This window comes from Osmerus mordax, chromosome 1 (genome assembly GCF_038355195.1).
Source record: "Osmerus mordax isolate fOsmMor3 chromosome 1, fOsmMor3.pri, whole genome shotgun sequence".
NCBI lineage: Eukaryota > Metazoa > Chordata > Actinopteri > Osmeriformes > Osmeridae > Osmerus > Osmerus mordax.
The window spans coordinates 18,855,600-18,877,846 of NC_090050.1; the positions used below are offsets into that span (position 1 = coordinate 18,855,600).

General features: G+C 45.4%; 1 protein-coding gene across 3 annotated transcripts; it reads left to right on the top strand.

The window, feature by feature from the left end:
- Window positions 1–1,960: 1,960 nt before the first annotated feature.
- Window positions 1,961–21,993, top strand: LOC136940539 (transcription factor SOX-13-like). Of its 3 annotated transcripts, none has more exons than XM_067232744.1 (14): window positions 1,961–2,138; window positions 13,279–13,492; window positions 13,610–13,715; window positions 13,800–13,886; window positions 14,015–14,187; window positions 14,296–14,364; window positions 14,666–14,768; window positions 15,442–15,518; window positions 16,220–16,391; window positions 16,540–16,676; window positions 17,778–17,883; window positions 18,007–18,177; window positions 18,754–18,970; window positions 19,436–21,993. In XM_067232744.1, the coding sequence occupies exons 2-14, from the start codon at window positions 13,280–13,282 to the stop codon at window positions 19,701–19,703; spliced, it is 1,899 nt and encodes a 632-aa protein (XP_067088845.1). In that variant the 5' UTR covers window positions 1,961–2,138; window position 13,279; the 3' UTR covers window positions 19,704–21,993. The 3 variants fall into 3 exon arrangements, with proteins under 3 accessions (XP_067088845.1, XP_067088831.1, XP_067088838.1); XM_067232730.1 differs by lacking the exon at window positions 1,961–2,138 and adding an exon at window positions 10,388–10,614; XM_067232737.1 differs by lacking the exon at window positions 1,961–2,138 and adding an exon at window positions 10,388–10,614 and having other exon boundaries at window positions 14,669–14,768.
- Window positions 21,994–22,247: the final 254 nt, after the last annotated feature.

The window sequence follows — 22,247 nt, forward strand, 5'->3', positions numbered from 1 at the left end:
ATCAGTGTATGCAGTGTTTCTTCCTTTGGAACCATTCCATCCATATGTTAGCTGTAGACTAGAGTGTATGAATGAATGTGTGTGATGCAACTGCTAATATCTTAAGACCCATGGCTTGCCTTCATTAGCTATAAGGCTTTGATTTCCCACTGCAGAGCAGATTGTGTGTGTGTGTGTGTGCGGTGTTCACTATAACCCCTTCTGTGGTCCAACCTGTGCAAGAGTGTGTGAGAGCGAGTGACAGACAGGTGCTAGATTGTCATCTAATGACTGACATAGGGAAAAAAGCAGGCGTGTGGGTTGATACTGATCTACAGCATCAGTGGAGGGGGCAGGGGGCAGCCCACCTCAGGAAAGGAACGTGAAGAAAAAAAGCTGGTTTACAGGAAGAGAGTGTGGTAATCAAATGCAGCTTAGCTTCGATCTTGCGTGGTTGAGGCGTGGAGGCAAACACATCAACACTTATGACAAGTTGTCTTTCTGACATTGAATGCAGGTTGATTTGTGTTCATGCTGGGCTCTGACAAATGAGTGAACACTGAATGCCCCTCCAGGCCTAGAGTTGCCCTCTGTTGATGAGGGCATAACAGTCACTTTGAAGTGGCCCTAACAACCTGGCCCAGCCCTGCCCAACAATTTGACCCAGCAGCCCAGCATGGCCCGGCTCAGCTCAGCTCAGCATGGCATTGCTTGGCCCAGCTTGTTTCAGCCTGGCCGACAAAGGTGCATAGCTTGAGAAGCAAAAGGCAGAAGTACCGGAACATGGTCAGGCCAAACTGTCTCCCAGGCATCAGCCGTCTGAGAGACACAGACAGCGAGAAGAGGAAAGAGGGGGAAAACCCAAACTACAGAGGATAAAGAAATGAGAGGACAAAGACGAATAAGTCAAAAGGAGGGAGGAGAAAAGAAAAGAGCCAGATGAAAAGGAGAGAGAGACAGTAAAAGAGAAGGCAGAGGGAGCAAAAAGGAGAAGTGGAGAAAGGGTTCTGTAATCCCGGAATGGTGGTGTTGTGCCGTCTCCATGGTGACAGGCACAAAGGCCCCTGGTTGGCCATTGATGGCTAATTGTATTCTTCACAGCTCTTTTGTTAATTGTTGTCTGCCCAGCTCCCACTTCCTGCTGGGCCACAGCACAAAGCCAGAACAGGGGGGATTAGAAATGGCACATCAGCTCCCAGTGCTCTCAGTTGGTCTTTCTCTCCCTCTCCGTTTCTCTCGGTCTGTCTCTCTCTCCGTTTCTCTTTCTGTCTCTTTCCCGGACTCTTTTTCTCTTTTGCTCCCCATACAGTTCTATGACCTCTCTCTATCCCTCCCTCCTGATTGAGACATGTGGCTATTTCTCCCTTGTCATATTAGCTTCTCTCTCATTCCCATCAGTCTCTCTCTCTCTCTCTCTCTGTATTCTGACCTTCTCTCACTCTCTTTCACTGGAATGGACCTCTCTTTTGGGTTCTAACTTTTTTTTTTCTGGGGATGGGGAGAACCTGTCGAAACATCGATGTTCACAGCAGCTCTGACTACAGGCCCTCTGAGACTGACAGACAATCTGGACAGGCTGACAAATAGAAATGTTTTGCTAAAAATATAATTAAAATGAGGCCTATAACTTACTGACAGACTTGTAAACATCGGAAATGCAGGTCAATTGATAAAGAAAAAAGTATTTTTGAGTTTACATTTATTTGTGTTAGGAATTGTGGGAAGGGTTAATTTATTGAAAATATAGATTTCGTGTCAAAATGTGGAGAAAAGCATTTTTCTGTGGTCTAAACTTTATTGATCAATGCCCATCTCGTAATCCCGTCTCTCCCAAGACCTCCCTGGCGGAAGCAAAATGAGTCCTCTCCCTTTAAGTGGGAGGTGAGCGGCAGAGAGCGTGAATGTTGGAAACAAAACACCAGAAAGTCATCGGGAGAACAGGGAGAGGTTGGACCCGCATCTGACAGTAACGACAGCTACATAGCCGTGTCTACAGCGGTACCGTACATTCCATCTAAGCCGAGGACAAGCCGACATAAAGTAGAGTGACCGATCTGTTTATTATCCACCTTGATTTGCATGCGGTAAACCATTGCCGCTTGGAAAAACATCGGACGGACGGAAGTTTGGAAAGCCCGTGCGCTCCAAGACCAAGAGTGGTGAGTAAAGTGGAGCCCCCCAACAGTATGTTACTGAGGCAAGCTGTCAATTGTAATTGTGTTGATGTATAAATGAACGCAAATAAATTGACTAATTCAATAACAGACAATTTAATCAACTGTCCAAAGTGCATCAACTTTTGTGCTCCAACACTAGCAGACGGGACTGTTGCGGGATCATATCACGCGTTGCCGTTGTGTAGCCTAGTCCGTGCTCTCAAAATTTCGTTAAGCACACGATATAGTTTTACTGTGACCCACTGCTGTAGTGTATGTTGACTGATGACTGAACAATATATTCATATCCGCCTGGCTGATCCATCTTGGCGTGCTACCTTTGGGATCTCAATGACACATTCAAAACACATTGTCACTGACAGTGCTTGCCTTGACAGCATCGCATCCGCTGGCACCTCAAGCTGAAACTGATGTTTTACCTTGTTGACAAATGCAAATTAGAATATATTAGCTACTTTCTCGAGAACAGCTTGGGGTGTTAATGTTTGCCAAGTTACTTTATATTATGTTCTCTGTTCTCTTACACTGTTAATGACACCCAAAAAAGTCAGTGTAAAGGACTTTGAGTGCATAACAAATTTGAGTAGACCTGCACACATTGGAAACTTAATGGAAAACAGACAATTTCACCTCCATAGGTCAGATATGTAGGCAGTTATTAGCTGTTGTTATGTAAATGTGACAGTTGAGGCTGACAAGATGATGTCTCCATGGGTCATGTATGTATACACAGGTTGTGTTAGAGATGACATGTCATGTGGTGTGTCTAAGTGTGTCTCTTGGTGTTAATATATGGTTATTTTGGGAAGTTTGGATACCTGTGTGTGTGTGTGTGTGTGTCTGTGTGCGCCCGTGCCCATGTGCACATGAGTCTGTATGTGTGTGTTGTCTTTACAGTGACTGGCTGCACACAAAGCTGTCAGTCAGCAGGGAGTCCCTGACCTTTCTCTCTGTCGATCTCTTTTCTCTTCCCTTCTCTCGCTTTATTCTCTCTTTCTCTCTCTCTCATTCCTTTTCTCGTTTCTTAGTTGTTCTCTGTCTTTCAACTGTGTTCCCAGTGTTTTTTTTCCCAGAGTAAAGACTTCACAGTGTGTGTGTGTGTCTCTCTCTCTCTCTCTCTCTCTCTCTCTCTCTCTCTCTCTCTCTCTCTGTGGGTGTGAATGTTTTTGTATGTTATGCAGAAATATGTCTAAGAAAAACAGTTTTTCGGTGTTGGTCTCTCATTGGTTTCCAGTGTAGGGCGCTGGTTCTGTGTTTGAGTGTGTGTGCATGCAGCAGGGCGGACTCTGTTCACACCTCTCAGTTGTCATTCTCTCTTTCTTCTGTCAACTAGTTGGAACAGGCTCACCTGCCACTTATCACACACACAGGCAGACACACATATGTACACAGGTTGACATTTCACCCTTGCCCCCCCCACCCCCCTCCCCACCATCCCATTCAAGCATGGTATGTAGGTGAGTGGGTTCATGCTGAGAGAAAGGTGACCTGGATGCACTCTCTGTCTCTACAGTCTGTTCCGTCCTAATTTAGTTTAGCGACACATTCTTTTTCTGTTAGGGACTGTTGACTAGCAACTTACCCTTCTATGAGAGTGTGCTATAATATGATACCCTGTGATTAGTACATCATACCAGATCTAACTTCCTCCACAATCCCTCAGTGCACAATCGTACGTGTCAAAGCTAATCTTGTTTATTTCTGTTCCAATTGGTTCACTTTTGTATCAATCAAGGGCAGTGCTAACAGGCCCTTGATGTGTGTGTGTGCGCGCACTCATTTGTTTGTGTGTATTGTTTCCTATACATCAGACATCTCCATAAGGGCAGCAGAACAGACAAAGGTTTCCCTCTCTTCCTCTGACCTCGTATACGGTAGTGCACATTGTTCTCTGTGTCCTATTGAACCGGGGGTCTGGAGAGGCACAGCACAATGGAGCTAGAAGTGTGTGTGTATGTGTATGTTCAATAGCCCAGACTTCCATAGGGACACAGCTTGAGGTCATAACAATCAAACAAAAAGGCGGTTGATATAGTGCTGTGTGGATCAGCTAGTTACAAAAAAGTCAGTATCAAGCTCGTAACCAATCAGTTTTTTGGAATCCCGAGAACAATGTCATGTATGCATTCCTCTGTCTGTGATGTATTCAGTGAAGACCATCTAGTTCATTGGAACAGTGCGTTGCCTCCTACAGTTCGCCTGCTTGATCCGAGACTTCAGTATAAGAGTTATATGAGCAAAGGGAGCCTGTTTTTTCAGTTGTGAGAAAGACAGACCACAGAGGAAAAGCCGTAATTGGTGGACGATGTTAATACAATACGTTACTCCAGAGAAACCACGTTTGAAAACACGCAGAGTTTGATGTGCGGTGTCTGCAAGCGTCTGGTGAGACAGAGAGGGATGTGCGGTGTTAACGTGTGACGTGTGTGTCGGAACCAGGAGAAGCACTCACTGGTTTGTGATCTGAACCAGCGTCATACAAAGCGAATGAATCAAGCTCCACACATGCACACACGTGTATTAATCAGGAGAAAACCACATGAAAGTCTCCGTGTCGTGGACTAAGCTCAATTCAGCGAAAAAGATAGTTTTCGCGAGACAGTTGAGACACAGGTAGTGGAGACAGGGAGACACAGGCAGTCAAAACAGTCAGTGAAAACACAGGAAGTAGACAAACAGTCAGTCAGTGGAGATCCAGGCAGTAGAGAAGCGTCAGTGGAGATGCAGGCAGTTGACAGAGCTGAGAGTGAACACAGGCAGCTCTTCTCTATCCACACATCCACAGCTGTTCGTACTCCACTCAAGGTAAGGCTAGTCTGTTTACTTGTATTTCATCAGGAACAGTGTAGCAACATATATGGATATAAAGTAAGATGTTTTCACACAATTCATCTGTTGAGATGATTTTCAATTTGTACTTTTGTAGTGTTGCAGATGCCATTTTATATATGGAAGCGCAATCTTTGACTTTTGGGGAACTGTTTAGCTTGCACTTGTGCATCAGTCCCATACATTATTTGGTATTAGTTTAGTAATTGCAGATTTGAAAGAGATCAATAAAAATTGTATTTTATTTAATTCATTTTATTAGTATATTCCTTTTTTTTATGAGTAAAAGGGACATTTGTTCTAACTTATCTTAACACATCTCTATTTGAATGACTTTTAGCTCCACCTAGTCCTGTACTGTGCTTTTAACTTAAACATAAGATGTAGCATAACTGTTTATTGAATAACATGTAGTCTTAAGCTTGTTGCGTGTTCTGCTATAATGTAGTATTTACCTCATGGTAATAAATCAGTCTGAACAAGAAAGAACGGAAGTGTATGTGAATGCTGGCCTGCCTTTCTCATGCGACAGCTAAACTGGTTTTAATCCCCTTTAGAATAAGACAGTCTGGACTTTTTCTTCATTGTGTGTGGTTGTGTGCATGCATGGGTGTGTGTGTGTGTGTGTGAGGGGGGGGGGGGGGGGTTGGAAAGGAAGGCCATGAGGTGCGGTGCAGTGTCTGAATGCAAGCTCATACAGGACTGAGGTGTGTTTCAAAGAACAACTCTGAATAGAATTGAAAGTGAATCTTTTATTTGGGGGATTTGTTTTTGTTTGCGCACGATACTTTGAATGATGCCAATAATCATACATGAGGTGTTTGAAATATTCAATCAAACAGAAAATATCTCAAATATACTGTAGAACATACATATACATGTGTGTACTGTGTAAATTATAGCAAGGCGCTTACAAGGTGTTAGTCATGTTGAAGGCATTCATCTCTCAAAAAATAAGTATCATGTTTAAAACTTATGACAGAAGTTATCATCATTGTCTCTGCAGCACTGTCTGTCGAATAATGTTGAATCTGGTGCTACACTTGATCAAACCTCAACATTTTTGACACAGGATTCGAGTACAATCTTTTTTGGGTTGTTGTAAGTGTGGCAATTCTTGTTAGACTGCCTCTCTACCAGGTAAATATTCTCATGACGATGGCTGACTCAAGGGCCTAATCCCATAAATAAATGATCCCACAAATTAATAAATAACTTCCATTTTCAGAGTAAGTCTCATGACTTAGGATAAAAAATAAATAAAAAAAGGTCTCATGTGACAAATACCCAAATGCAAATACATGGAGGAATACAGTCTACCAAAAACCACTATTCTCTGTTCATTTGCATTGTTGGAACCACATGGTGAAATGGGACTCATACACAGGTGTCTGTGGTGACTGGGGCTCTTGTTGTCAGAAATATTCAATGTCCAGTGGATTTGTTTATTTTACCCTGACATGTGAAGATAATTCACAACCAGGCCATTGACCATGCTACATTGCCTTCACACAAATAAATAGAGGGATATTTCCTGGTTTATTTACATGCATTTCCACCTGGTTGGATAACTGCGCACTGTTAAACAACAGGTCATTTGTCACCTTTTTGTTCATTCCTTGTGCCTACAGTACCTACAGCATGTTTGTGGGTGCATTTGTGTGTGCGTGGTCATTTGCAGATGTTCTGAGACATATCTGCTACAGAAGTCTACTGACTTGCTTTGCATCTTTGTTCAAATCTGTGACAGCTACAAGACAATAATCAGTATGTGTGTCACTCCATATTTCTAATTGGGTGTAATGTATACGTTAAAAATAAATTGGAAGCACAGCTTGCTGAACAGTGGCAGGTTTGTCTATAGGTGTGATGGTGCTTGTGAGCATACATGTACAGGGCCGTCAGTGTGTATACAGGTTCATTCATTCATGAACATATATCTCTCTCTCTTTAGTACCGCCATTTAAATAACGAGGAGTAAAGCATGTAAATCTACCAGGAAACATGTCTGAAAAGAATTTCATATCTCATGATCTCTGTTCTACTCTATGAATTTAAAACACTCTAACACTGTAGACAGGGCATGGATGGACAGGGCTGGGCAGATATGTGAGGTATAACCCTTCAGTTTATCTCAGCTCTACTTCCCTAACCTGGTTAAATGGCATCAGAGGAAGCCAACATGTTATCAGTAACTTGTTGGCACTGCTTTGTGGGCTTCTCTTTCTCTTGTTCTTTCTCTATCTTTCTCTGTCTCTCTTTCTTTTGTTTGCACAGTTCAGTTGTGAATGTATATGTCTATATTTGACCCATATTTGACTAAGCTTCGGCACTCAGGTATTTACCCAGTTTAAGGAGAAGTACCTGTTTTACTGGTCTTACTCATCTGGCTGATTGACTGACATCACTCCATTACCCGTTGGTGTGGACCTGCTTACTCATCTGGACAACTTCACAGAGTAGCAGTCCAACATCAGGTTATAGGAGATTTCTCTACCTTCAAAGATATAGTTGTGACTTTCAGGCTGAGGCTGAGTCACAGTGTGTGTGTGTGTGTGCATGTCTTTAGGTTCTAAATATGTGGGTTGTTGTGTAAAACACCATGACGGGGTGTCCAGTGAGCCTGCTTTGGGCATGATCTCTGTTAAATGTTTCTTGTTAACACACACGCACGCGTGCACGCACACAAACACACACACACTTTTAACCTTAACCAATCCAAATACATTTGTAACTTTGTGGCCTGTTAAAGTTTACCCCACTGACCCACCTACCCCAACACATACATACACACACACGTACACACACACACACACACACGCATACACACAGTATCCTCCCGCTGTTCTCAATTCTGAGACCAGCTAGCCTTCTTTAAAATCACCTGTTGTGCTCCTTGCTGCTCTAAAGCGTAACCATAGCAACACCTTAGTGCCGTGGCCCCTCAGTCTATAAGGTCCTCAGCAAACAGAGACCCCTCCACCCAACATGGGCACTCACTCACTCACTCTCACACACACACACACACACACCAACACACATACACACACACACTCACTAACTCGCTCACAAACATATACACATACACACTCATGCACATATACTCAGAGCACACGTGGATGCTCTCAAGCAGAAGCCATGAATGGGTCAGGGATATAAAGTGTGCCAGGGCTAAAGGAGGGAGCACATTGTGTGTGTCTGCCCCCCTTTGTCTGAGGTAGCCTGAAGGAGCAGGGGGTGGAAGGGGCTTTCTGAGAAAAAGGGGCCTTCATACACATCCTTTCTTCCCCCTCTCTTGTTCTATCTCTTTATTGGGAGTGTGTTTTGTCCTCCTTCCCTCCTCCCCCTCTCCTCTGATAAATGCCACAGTAGCCTTTCGCTCGCCGCCACAATACAAGGCCTGTTTCAGAGATGGAGAGAGAGAGGGATGTGAGAGAGGGATGAAAAGAAAGAGGCTGCTTTTTAACCTGCGTTTCTGAAAAGCAGAAGAAGAAAGGAGCCGCTGCGCCAAAGCCAGAGCCCCTTTCTCCTCTTTCTCCTCTTTTCTCCTCTTTCTCCTCTTTTCTCTTTTTGTTAAGGGAATGGTTGTGTCATCAGCCTATTTATACATCTTATTTAGAAAGCCTCCAAAGAAAATCTGAGAAAAGGAGTCCAAAAGAGAGAGTGAGATGGGAAAGTGGAGATATATAAACGTGCAAAGTATGTTTCAGCATGTGTCTTTTAATCCCTTCCTATTACCAATAGTTTACTAATTGTTTCTCTGAGAGTAGATGTGTTTGTATATCTGTGTGTGTGTTTGTATGTGTGTGTAGTCTGGAGGCTTGTTGAGGGGGTGGCGTGAGAGGGTGGATCCAGGGGGCTGTCCCTGCACTCCACACGGAAAAAAGGGAAAATTGAGTCTTTGTGTTCTGTGTATCGCTCTATCACTGGGCCTGAGCTTCTAACACTGCTCTTTGTGTGATGAACTGACCAACGACCACGCAGAACAACAACACTTATTCAACACCTTATCAGGAGTTGGAACTCTACACTGTGTGTGTGTGTGTGTGTGTGTGTGTGTGTGTGTGTGTGTGTGTGTGTGTGTGTGTGTGTGTGTGTGTGTGTGTGTGTGTGTGTGTGTGTGTGTGTGTGTGTGTGTGTGTGTGTGTGTGAGCTCGCACACGTGTGAGTGTGTTTCTGATCTGGTCACTTTTAAGAATTCATACATGGACATGTTGGGTGTTTGGAGATTTGAGTGTGTCTTTTCTAGCCAATGTGCAGCCCCCATGTTCAAAACTCTTGACATCAAAAGGCCAAGAGAACAGAGGCAGCATAAAGTAGAGGAGAGCTTCTGGATCTTATCCTGAGAGCTTGTTCTCTAATGAGACACAGTCAGCTTCAGACCCTACTCATTTAGAACAGGTGTGTGTGTGTGTGTGTTCCTCTTGTGTGGGTCAGCAAGTAGCCGTGTAGGTTATACCTGTGTAGTGTGTGTGTATATGTGTGTGTGTGAGATAGATATGGTTAATGTTACTTGGCACATGCTTGGTACGTTCTATAAGGCTATAGGCACTTCTCTCTCCAAGCCCCACCAAGATGTCAGAGCTTGTGGTATATTTACATTTACATTTAGTCATTTAGCAGACGCTCTTATCCAGAGCGACTTACAGTAAGTACAGGGACATTCTCCCGAGGCAAGTAGGGTGAAGTGCCTTGCCCAAGGACACAACGTCAGCTGGCATGACCGGGAATCGAACTGGCAACCTTCGGATTACTAGCCTGATTCCCTCACCGCTCAGCCACCTGACTCCCCAGTATATCACATATAGACACAGACACACACATACACGGCTGCCACATTAATCTAAAGGTTATGACAGACAGATGCATGACTGTGTTGAGCTCTCCTCTCACTATAAGCTTAGTGTAGTAAATACCTCACACATACCCTGCGATGACTTAGGCCTATAAACCCAGCAGGGACTCAGAGAGGAACAGTCTCACATCCACAGCCACTGTTGATGGAGCGTTGTATACTAGTTTTGCTGATCTGACTGTTATCATGTTTAGAATATTGAATGATGTTACTTTTTCCATGTCATTGTAACAGTCAATACATTGTCAGTTTTTTCTGTCATACTTTACTTTCTTCCGTGTGTCCTCATATCTCTGAAATCTGTGAACTGGCTTTGAGGTGTATGGAATGCTGCAGTTAACAGACTCTGTCACCTGTCCATCAGGTGTTTGGAGAGCATAATGCACTCTGTGTGTGAAGCTTGGAGCTCTTTTCCCATCTACCTGTGGGATATCACACCTGTGTCAAACACTGATAGTAGAACATGCAGTTTTACATCTGTGGCTGGAATTGTTTGGTCTTTTATGTTCTAGTGAGGGTCACCCGCGGCAACATAAGGCATTATGCAAATGTTCCTGTTGTTGGATCTGGTTAAAAGACCTCTTTGTATCGCCATGACCACTGGAGGATCTTAGAGAGACACACAGAGAGAAAGAGAGACAGAAAGAGAGAGACAGAGAAAGAGTGACAGACTAGAAAAGAGAGGAGAGAAGAGAAGAGGATGGCGTGTTCCAGCAGCTCTGCGTTGTGGTGGGACCACAGGTGGATTTCCAGAACCTCCACATCTCCTCCCAGGTCAGTGCAGCCAGGACCTGGGTTCTGCAATGGACCCAAGAACAGACATGGAGCCTGGTTAATCAAGCTTGTAGAATTGCGTAGTGAAACTTGCACCTGTTTGTTTCAGAGGAAAACACAGTGTTTCAGTCGGGCTGTGGTGTTATAGGCATGATGGCTGAGCAGCCCTTTGGGCATACATCTTGCCTGGCAAGTCACACTGCATTGTTCAACATTGCTGAGCAAATATTACTGAGCCCTACACATAAGTTTTAACAACAACATGTGTTACAACATGAATGCCGCAGGTGTGTTTAAAACCTTTTAGGTTGTTCGATTGTTAGAGTAATGTGGAAAAGAGGGTAGCTTAGTTTTAGAAAAGTGCTCTGGTGCTGGCTCTACGTTTGCTACCTAGGGGCTTGACAGACAATTATAGAAAGTCTACAGTTATGTGGATGGTTTAGAAAACGATATGAACTAGTGGCAGGTCAGGTCAATTTTACTGCTCAAAGTCTCTTTATGTTGATCTGACTGGTTGGATTTCTTTGTGTGCCTGTGTCAGGGGCAGGGCCCTGTAAAGCGTAGTCATTACAGCTGTCAGCCTTGGGCCCAGGCAGATGGCTGTTTGACTATTTTGTCAGTACCACTCTCTTTTTAGATATAATGCTCTATCTCCTGCCACTCTTAACTGGCAGAGATGCTACATCATCGTTCAAACAGACTTCTCAGTTGTCGAATAACAGCAAAGGTCATTTGCAGTACCAATGCCCCCAAAGGGGATAAAATATTAGGTTATACAACATGGATAACGGACGCTTTTGTGTGTAAGTGTACAATTTCAGAGGTGCTGCAACTCAAAGGCAAGGCACTGATCTTATCTCAGTGCTGAGCAGAGCTCTCCATCCGCTCTCATCCTTCCTTCTTCCAGTCATAGCAGACCTGTCGTGCCTTATTCTGCCCGGTGACAGTCTATGGGTCATCTGTGAAGGTACTGATTGTTTGGACTGTTGTTGCGTTATGCGTAACGCAACTGATTGTTGCGTTATGCTGTTTTAGTGTGAGCTAACAGCTAACAGCCTTGAAAAGTAAACCTATTCAAATCACAGTTTGAGTCCACACACACATACACACACACACGTACACACACAGATGAAGTTGGTTGTAGATAGGGTAAGATTGCTTTTATCTAGATGAGATTTGGAGTAAGCTGATAGGCTTTCCCAATTGTCTATGGTAAGATACTACGGCACTTTTTAAACCAGTTGAATGTTACAGACTTGACACTTTGAGAGCACACACACATACAAACAACACATACACAGTTACACACACCTTGATGCATTCCAAGCTGTCAGCAGTCCTTTGGGTCACAGAGATTCTATGCATGCCTCTGCATTGACGAAAACACACACACACTACACACACCCGCGCGCGCAAGCACAAACACACTTGCTCACACACATAAACTCCCTCGACCCACCTGTGGTAGCCCTATAAGCCGAGCTGTTTGGGAAGCGTGAACAGGGTTAGGAACAACAGGAATAACTTCCCATCCAAGACATCCCACAACACAACAACTGAAGTGTCTCAGCACTAAAGGCAAGGAAAGGAAAAAGATAGTTGGCTAAATTTACAGTCCGCTCCGTACATCTCCTCTTTTACCAGCCTTTTATGTCTTTCCAGACATTGTATGTTTGACTTAAACTCCCAAGTTCTGTCTTCAAACAAGCCCACACTGGTCTGTTCTGCCGTCTTCCCAGTTAGGGTACAGGAGCAGGTGTCATTATATGGGATTCAGGTGTGTGAACCAATGAATATTTCATCTCTTTTCTTTTTTAAGGATCTCCCTAACACGCACACCCACAAACACACACACACACTCAGGTTTAGAGCCTTGGACCCTAGCAGGCAGGTGGCTTTGTGTAGAGAGACATAATGTGAACAGGGGGGAGGAACTCTAATCATTATGCGCTCAGCGAAGTGGTGGCGCTCTGCATTTTTCCCTGTGTTCCCGAGTCGGTCGGCACATTCCGCTGGCATTGTTATCCTGGCTGTTTCCTGCGGCCCGCTGCTTTTGTCCGTCTCTCCCCCATTGTCCCGGCTTCCTTTGTTCCCCCTGTCTAACAATGGCTTTTTTCTCCCTCTTTATATATATGTGCACTTTTCGCCCTGTGTGTTCTGTTTGTTTTGTTCTGCTGTCTGCCGTGTTGTTCTTTCCGCCTGCAATAGAAGTGGGAAAACCCCCAGCTGAAGTAGTGTGACAGTTCACCATGGTGCAGCCGTACTCCCTCAACCTGTCGTCTCTGTGTCTCTGCAGCGTTTGGTCTGTTGTCTCTGTCTTTTTCTCTGTGTGTCTTCATCACACTGTCATCCACTCAGACACAGGTGTGTGCATGCTTGCCTGTGGCACGGCCGGTTTGTGAACGGTATCTTCTCTGTTCCCTATGCAAAGTAGTATTCACACACACGGCACACACAGACAAGTCACGCGTAAACAAAACCCATCGAGGCTTATCAAATTACTACAGCGACAGGCAGATAAAGATGATTGCTGATCTGTGTGTGTGTGTAAGTTTGCGGTCAATCGAAAGAAATCGGTGTACATTTATGAAAACTGTACAACACTTGTTTACTTATCTAACCCCTGTACCCCCCCCCCCAATTGTTCTCTTTCTCTCTTCCTAGAATGGTTGAGCCTAGCCCCCCAGCGCTGCATCTCCATGCAAACGGTGATGTTAGCATGGTGGGCATCGGAGTGAAGCTCGAGGAGGAGGAGTCTGGAGAAGTGGGCGGGGCTATCACCAGGACGGAACCCCAAAAGTCCTCTCCTGTGTCCGATTGGTCAGGACATCAGCCAGTCGCTCGCCAGCTGACCCCCCCTCTATCATGTTCACCCTCAGTAAGTCCAATTTCTGCCATTTTCTCCCATTTCATACTTAAAGGTGTGTAGATGTTTGTTCTGTCCGTGATAGGATTGTGCTAAGGCCCCCTTCCCTCCCTTTCTGTGACCTGCTAGGAGGACTCCCCAGGGAAGGAGCTGCCTCCTCGCCAGAGCCCACTGGGAGGCAAGGCAGGAAGCAGGGGCTACACCCGACCAGAGGGACACCCAGCCGTCAGCGAGGGTATGAACACTCACTCACTCAGACCCTCACACACACACATACATTCAGACCCTGTGGTACTTACTTCCTGTTTGCTGTTGACAGTGATGCCCACCATTGAGAAGCTGCTGAGTGCAGAGTGGAGGGAGAAACTTCTGGACAAAAGCTCTCTAGGTGGTGGACAACTAAAAGGTAAACTCCCCTCACACCTTCCCTTCATGCCTGCCTGCCTGCCCGCTGTTTGTCTTTCTGCTGTTTTCTCGGTGTGGCTGTATGATCTAACAGTAGTCATTTCTCCTGTGTGTGCGTGTGCGTGTCAGGAACCCCAGAGTCCCTGGCCGAGAAGGAGCTGCAGCTCCTGCTGATGATCAACCAGCTGAGCGGCCTGAGGGAGCAGCTGCTCGGAGCTCACTCAGAGCAGAGGAACATGGCTGCCCTGCTCCTGGAGAAACAGCAGCAGCAGATGGAGCTGGCCCGGCAGCAGCAGGAGCAGGTACTGGAGGGCTCTCTCTGTGTGTGTGTGTGTGCGCGCCTGTCTTGTCATTCATGTGTATGCGTGTGCTCATGAGTTTTAATGTGTGTGTGTGTGTTTCTCTTGCAGATTGCCAAACAGCAGCAGCAGCTGATCCAACAGCAGCACAAGATCAACCTGCTCCAGCAGCAGATCCAGGTGAGAACGGCTCTGCTCTGCTGCTCCCAGGAATCTGAAGACACCACAGTATGGACAGGAGTGGGACAAGAGTGGGACAAGAGTGGGACAGGAGTGGGACAGGAGTGGGACAGGAGTGGGACAGGAGTGGGACAGGATGGACACGAGTGGGACAGGAGTGGGACAGGAGTGGGACAGGAGTGTTCCAGGATGGACAGGAGTGGGACAGGATGGACAGGAGTGGGACAGGAGTGGGACAGGACTGTGTGCCATGTTGACAGTGTTGGTATGAGGTGTGAGTGACTTCCTCCCCTGGCCTCAGCAGGTGAACATGCCCTACGTGATGATCCCGGCCTTCCACCATAACTCTGTCTCCGCTGACCCCCATATGAGCTTGCCACTGCAGCCAATCCCCTGCAAGCCAGGTGAGTCATTTCCCAGACTGCCTTACTGTCCTACATCTTAGCCAGTTGTTAAGACTCTAGAGTAGGAGTGTATGAGTCTTGACTATGATACCTTTTAGAGCAGATTCATGGGCTGGCCTTGATCGGTTCAAGGTCTACTTTAGTGAAAGCTGTCGCGACTGAGACAGAAAGGTACAATAGGGTGACCTCCTATGTTCAGCTCCTTCTCTCTCCCTCACAAACCCACACATACACACACCAACAACGTCATATTCAGAAAAGCTCTCCTCATTCTCTTCAAACTGTGTTACATGATTGGCCTTGCAGTCTCTAGGACATAAATGGTAAAAGAACACAAGGTCAGCCATGAGCCACGCCCTCAAGGCTGTGAATATAAGGCTTCACAATGGTAGAGAATTGCTGCTGGGGTTCGAGTGAAAAGAGGCAGGACATATTTCTGTCGGCGTCCCTCTCTGTTAGGAGGTGAGGTCACTGGGGTCAAACAGAAGAGAAGGAGCATTGATCTGAGGCAGAGGAGCTTGTCGGACTCCTGTCCTAGTTTCATACCTCAACAATACTTACAGCAAATTATGACTGGATAGCTTGTTCAATGCTAACGGCAGGACTAATGGCAGTTGTTGTTCTGGTTCAGGATCTGTTCCAAACACTAACTCCTGTTCACCTCTTGTCTTAGGAGTGGACTACCCCATGCAGCTGCTGCCCAACCCTCACCCCACCCCCGCAAAGAGGACCAGTGGTTCCTACCGACAGGTATAGTAGTTGCACTGTATTGTCTTTATGTCCCAAGACTATATTATCTCCATGACCACTTCCCTGAGGAATGTCTAGTTAAAGCAGAGGATGTCAGAGTTGAAGTCCTTTTACCAAGCCCTGCTCATGGAGAGTGGGAGCCAAGTTGAGCTGTATGAATTGAGAGTCTGACTAGTGAGCAATTCTAAAGAGAGGAATGGATGGGGCTTAGGGGAATCCCTTTCCAACTAGCTGACAATGAGTATTTCTGCTATCTGGGACAGTGAGCAACTTTGCTTATACTGTTCACCACACCCAGCCATTACAATGGCGTTTGTGCATGTGTGTGCATGCGTGTGTGTGTGTGGAGTGTAGTCATGCTCTGTTTGTACTGCTGATTCTCAAATTGAGTAAACGGTATCTTTCATGATACCTTTTCAACAAAAGGCATGATTCAACAAAAGGCAACTTAAGAGCCAGACAAAGAAAAGCAATAAGTGTGACAGAAATGTCCTGTCATCCTAAATCTGTCATGCATAACCCTACAAACCGTTCATTTACACCCCCACAGATGTGTGAGAGTGTGACTTACACCATGTACATGCAGAATGGTCCTCTGTGTGTGTATTTCTGTCGACGTTATTTTTGATCATTGAGGGAGAAGTCTCACGAATGTGCTGTATATATGGTCTTGATTGCTTCTGTGTGTGTGATCTTCCCAGGAGACCAGCCAGCCCCTAAACCTGACCTCCAAGCATAAGGGTCTAGAGATGGGGAAGACCCCCAGCCCACAGAGCTTTGATCTGGGCTCGCTGGCTCTACAGGGGGGGTACAGATCCAGGGACATCCAGAGAGAACTGTCTCACAGCCCCCAGCGACCTGCCCTCAACCTAGGTTTGTCTCTTCTCACACAAACACGCACTTCTACCCTTATCTACCCTATCTCTCGTCCTGCTATTGAGATATGTGCACACTGTTTTGTTTTGGTGTGTGAGAGTTCAAGGCTAGTTTTGACAGCAAACCCTTCCTCTACCACCCCCAGGTTTTCTAGGAGAGGGGGATGTGGTGACCCAGGCTATCCATGATGCACAGCAGCTACTAAGGAGCCATGATTCGGTTGTTAGGGAGAGGGAGCGAGACAGAGAGAGGGAGAGAGAGAGGGATAGCTCTGCCAGGATGGTAAGAGTTTAACTTTCACACCCATACTAATAAGAGGGTCTACCAATACTGAGGTTTTTGCGTCCTCTGACTCTCAGTTCACGGCTGTGGGCTTTATTAGCATGAAAGAACATGTGATCACATTGCTGAACAGTGTACGAGTACATCAAACAAATATAATCTATACGCTTCTATATATTCTATGGAACACACAACTAAACAGTGACATCAGTCTGAATTAGTAACTCTCTCTGACTCTCTCTCTCTCTTTCTCTCTCTTTCTCGGTGTCTTTCACAAACACCCCCCCCCCCCAACATCCACCCTCACACGCACTCACACATACACAACCTTAGCTTGACAGACTGGGGTCTTGGCTGGGGTCAGGGTCAGGTTTATAGTTACAGGGAGTCATGATTTCACTGTGGTAGTTACACACTAGACTCTACAGAATGTCTTAGGCCTGTCCTTGAACACACACACATTCACACACATAGACACACACACATACTTGCACATGCACACACACACAAAAGAATGTCTCAGCCATGTCCTCGACCAACAGCTGCTGCTAACTCACAATTCCACAAAGGTTTCACAGTACCATTGTAATGTGTCACCTGCCCTATTTCTCTTTGTCCACAGTGATCCACTTCTCCTCTCTCTTACTCGGTCCTTCTCCTCTCATCGATCCTCACCTGTACCTAGGAGATCATACTCGCTAGTCATCCAAATAGGCAGTGTGTAGTTTGTTCCTTTTGAGGCCTTCGCTTTCCCTCATCCCCTTCTCTCATGCACTCCCTCGTCCAACTCCCCGTCAACTCTCTGCCTCAGGATCATAAACACCATTCTTTCTTTCTCATCTCTCTATTCTTTCCTTTCTTTGCATTTACAGCCCTGCTTTTAAACAGCAGCTGATATGAGTGGCATCTCCGTTCTATACCATGAATAGTCCTGTTAAACCCCCCCCCCACACACACACACACACCCGCGCACACACACGCCCACACAGAAACACGAGCAGTGTTAAACGTTCTCCTTAGATGGGCTTTTACTGCAGTCGTAGTCAAATGCCTACCGTACATGTGTTTGAGTCTCTCTTTAACGGTCGTCTGTCTTTATAGGACTATAAGGATGCTTCTCACAGCGTGAGGCTACCACACACAGCGCATGGAGAGGACGGCCAGGCCCTGCGGTCCAACGAGGACCATCTCAGCAGTGATTCTGAGGGTGAGCCTCTACCACTGCCTGGTTAAAATAACAACCAAAAAAAAGAGCCCCTCCCCCCCTCTGTGTGCGATATAGTCCCTTTTCTTGGGTTGTCTGTCTGTGACTGATGCTCTCATCCTGCAGGGCCCCTGTCGGCCCCTGGGGTAGGGGTTTTTACTGAGGCCCGCGGCCCCCCCTCCTCAGGCCACATCAAGAGGCCCATGAACGCCTTCATGGTGTGGGCCAAGGACGAACGCAGGAGAATCCTCCAGGCTTTCCCTGACATGCACAACTCCTCCATCAGCAAGATTCTGGGTGAGTCTACTGTGTATGTTTGTGTGTGTGTGTTTCTACACTTTGTGTGTCTCTATTCCGGGTGGTTCACCTGCTGTAGTCTTGGCTCAGTGGGGTATGCAAGGCCATGATCTGCCACCTGCTTCCCCATGCGGCAGGAGCCCCATACATACCCATAAACACACACACCCATACACACACACACACCCATACACACAGCCCCATAAACACCGACCCCCATACACACACACAGCCCCATACACAGACAAAGCCCTCACCCCCTTCCTCTCATCAAACACTTACATTCCATTCCATTGTGAAGAGTGGGAATCACTCACGCTATTGGCCCCTCCTCTTGAGCCATTTCCTCCCCCCCTTCTTCTCTCCATCCACCCACAGTTCCATGGACATTTCCCACAAACCTGGGACACAAGTCATTCAGACTTAAGTGTGCTTTAAAATAGTTTCATTACTTGATTTAATTTAATGACTGATTCCCCAATGGAGTGATTCTCAAAAACACCCAGATAAAAAGAATCTCACTCGTTCCCCCCCTTCCTTCTACTCCTTCTCCACTCTACATCCTCCCCTCGCCAGGCTCCAGGTGGAAGTCCATGTCCAACCAGGAGAAGCAGCCTTACTATGAGGAGCAGGCCCGTCTGAGCCGGCAGCACCTGGAGCGTTACCCGGACTACAAGTACAAGCCCCGCCCCAAACGCACCTGCATCGTGGAGGGGCGGAGACTCCGCGTGGGCGAGTACAAGGCCATGATGAAGAGCAGACGACAGGAACAGAGAGGAGCGTACACGCACAGGTAAAACACACACCACTACACATCCCCTGTTGCTTCTATATCTTGACCTTGGTGCTTTTACATGAGAATATTGTCTAAAAATGCCATTGTTATCCTAGATACTTTCTGTACAGTGACACACCAACTAGAAGGGGAATACTGTTTTCACTGTTGTCAACCTCTCCTTGAGAGTGAATAGCACTCTTCTCTATTGACACCCGTGAGTGCAAATCTGGTTGGAATCCTATACTGTTGAACTGTCTTTTTCAAACAGCAGATTTAAAAGCCATGTTTCCTTCCTACCCCCAGCCTTTATCTCATCTTCATCTTTTTAGACAACTGTAGCTTTTGCTTCTCAGGGCCTTGTAGTACACTCTGCAAGACACTAGAGTTGTCATTGTGTTATAAGCTGATCTGCAATACAGTTCACTCGCATCTAGGGATGAGGAGAAGGAAGGTTTTGAATGTCTGTTTCCTGTCTTTCAGCCAGTCAGAGCCACAGCAGATGCACTATGCCCCCAGTGACAGCCAATACCCAAGTGGCGGGTCAGTATCAATGACGACTGTGCCATTTCATCCTGCTCTGCTAGAGCATTACCTGCCTCAAGTCCCGCCCCCTCGTAGACCAGAGGGACAGGCCACACCCACTCCTCTTCCCAGAGAGAGAGACCGGGAGAGACCCCCATACAGTGAAGGAGAGGAGAGCGATGGAGGAGAGAGGAGCGAGGGAGAGCTGGTGCTACTGACGGATTAAAGAAGAGGGGTAGGAGACAGAAATGAAATGGGGAGAGGAAGGAGTGGTTGGTAGTAGAGAAGTGTAGAGAGAAAGAGAAATAAAAGAGAGAGAGATAGAGAGACAAAGAAGAAAGAAAGAGATAGCCATGTGGGCATGTATTGATTACTGAATTGACTGAAATGGAGGTAGTTGAGTGTATTATGAGATTAACAGTCATCATCATATCTTATCCCATGCCCCATATGCAGGCCTGCAATGGTTTGTAAGACTGAGGACAAATCTGTACATTTATACAAGCCTACATTCACCTGACAATCCCATAATCTGTCCTTATCAGACACAAAAGCATAAACACACACACCGCCTTATTTTTAAGGTGTGATGAATTTCTGCTATAGCATGCAGATATTTTAACAAGAAGCAAGTATCTAATTTCCTCTTTTTTCATTGGGTTGTCCTTGCTATACTTCTTAACAGAAGGATATGTCAAGATAGGCCATACACAAAAATTTAGGGAAAAGGAATTCAACTTTATATTAGGAGTCAAACACATAGAAATGAAGAGAATTAGCCACAGAATGTGTGCTCGGAGATCAGAGGTCTGTTGGAGTGTGCTGCCCTCTGCTGTACAAACTGGGTACAGCATTTCAAAACACACTGTTGTTGTCAGTACACTGTATGACATTTAGTCCAGTAGAAAATCTCTACACATTAGCATTCAAATGCCATGGGCACATTTGTATATTTCATCACATTTAACCACTTTTAGCTTGACCTTGTGGGAAGAAGCTCTTGTTTCGTTTTATGGAGTGTGTTTCAATGGGGTAAAGCTTCACAATACGTTGAACGATGAGTATTGAGGTGAAATCAACACATTGCCATGAACGTGATGAGGATTTTTATCAATTGAATGCTCAAAGGTTGATAATTCACATCTCATAGTTAAATGTTATTTTGTTTCTACTGGACTACAGGTAGAACTAACTTTTGTGAGTTTTTCCCCCATTTGAGTTCAACCCCATTTGAAGCACTCTTAAACTGTCAAAATGCACTTAAAGTTAACCCTCAATCAGACAAACCTTTCTTTGAAGCTTACCCAGTACTGTCTAGAGTGGCCTCTCTCTCATCTAGTCCTTTTCTTTATTTGTATAGATTGAACATAATGTTGTATCACACCAGTTAGCAGGAACAGGTAGGACTGAAACCATCTCCAGACCATTTAAGTGCTCACAGTCTCATAACCAGTGGATTCCTAGTTATTGCACTTGATAGTCAGACATTGGTTTGCTCCTGATCCCTTTACATGGACAGGAACAATTCAGAACCTTAGATACTGTTTATGTCTGTGGTTCAGATCTATTGTGAATTGATGGGAATTTTCAAGATTCTTATTGCCCCAAACCCCTATTCTAGCATGCTGTATGTGCGTGTGTGTCTATCAATCCCATTTCATTTGAATTGCAGGTATACGATGTACATGTCATACTTGCCTGTGTGTACCTGTGTGAGTGTTCATTTGTGTGTGTTTGTTTAAGCTTGTGTTAGATGTATGTATCCGAATTCCCCAGAGCCTCTGTTCTGAGTGCAGCTGTTTCTCTGTGAATGTTTAGCTGTATCTCAACAGTCTGAAGTGTGTTCCTTCCTCCTCGTCCGCTCTACATGATCTGACAGAACAGTATGTGTGTAAGTGGCAGCCATACTGCTACTCCATGTCTTACCTTCTCATCAGTTCATATAAAGGAGAGAAAACAATGAGGAGGCCATTTTAGATGGTCGGGGTAGAGCCCTGATGACCTTGCTACCTGTCAGGGTGTCAGAGGTCACTGCCAGGGTGTGATCACTATGGCAACATAGGAGGTATTTTTATTTTTTTACTGCTCTAATCATAATGTATTACAGTGTATCTATGGCTGTAATGCCCCAGGCAAATATTCCCCTTCAGCACCGGTCTGGGATCAGCTATACTTATCCGAATCCTTACCAGAACAGTTTTTAGGGTAATATAAAACTGTCCTTAGGGCAGAGCTTGGGTGCAATCTTATGGAAGGCAGCTGGTGTTCTGTAAAGACGGTGCTGGTGTCTGGGTACTGAAACACACAGAGCCTGTATATCAGAGGAAATGTTTATGAACTTATACTGCTTGATACTCCCTAAGGTGAACTGCCGCCTGTTGTCACCCCTGCTGATGTAAATATAGATAGACTTTATTTTGTTTATAAGAGCCTGTGTAATTTAAAGGTGTACATTTTCTGTATGTTTTCCAAGTTTTGTGGTTTGTTTTTGAAAAATAATAAATTGGTTGTATTAATTGTACTGAGTTATTTTAAGTGTGTGTGTGTAACTTATCTTAAATAACATTGGCGTGAGACTATCCCTCTGGTAGCTCAGTAATTAGTCTTTTCTGCACCTCGGGACTCCCAGTGGAAGTTACCAAGGTAACTTTCTGCTTCTTGTTGGCCATTTAGGACTTCACTTCTGAAAAACATCAACTTCAGGTTAGTCTATTAGAAAATTAATGTTACTTTCTCAGTCATAGACTGAACATCTAGTTCTTAGAGAGAT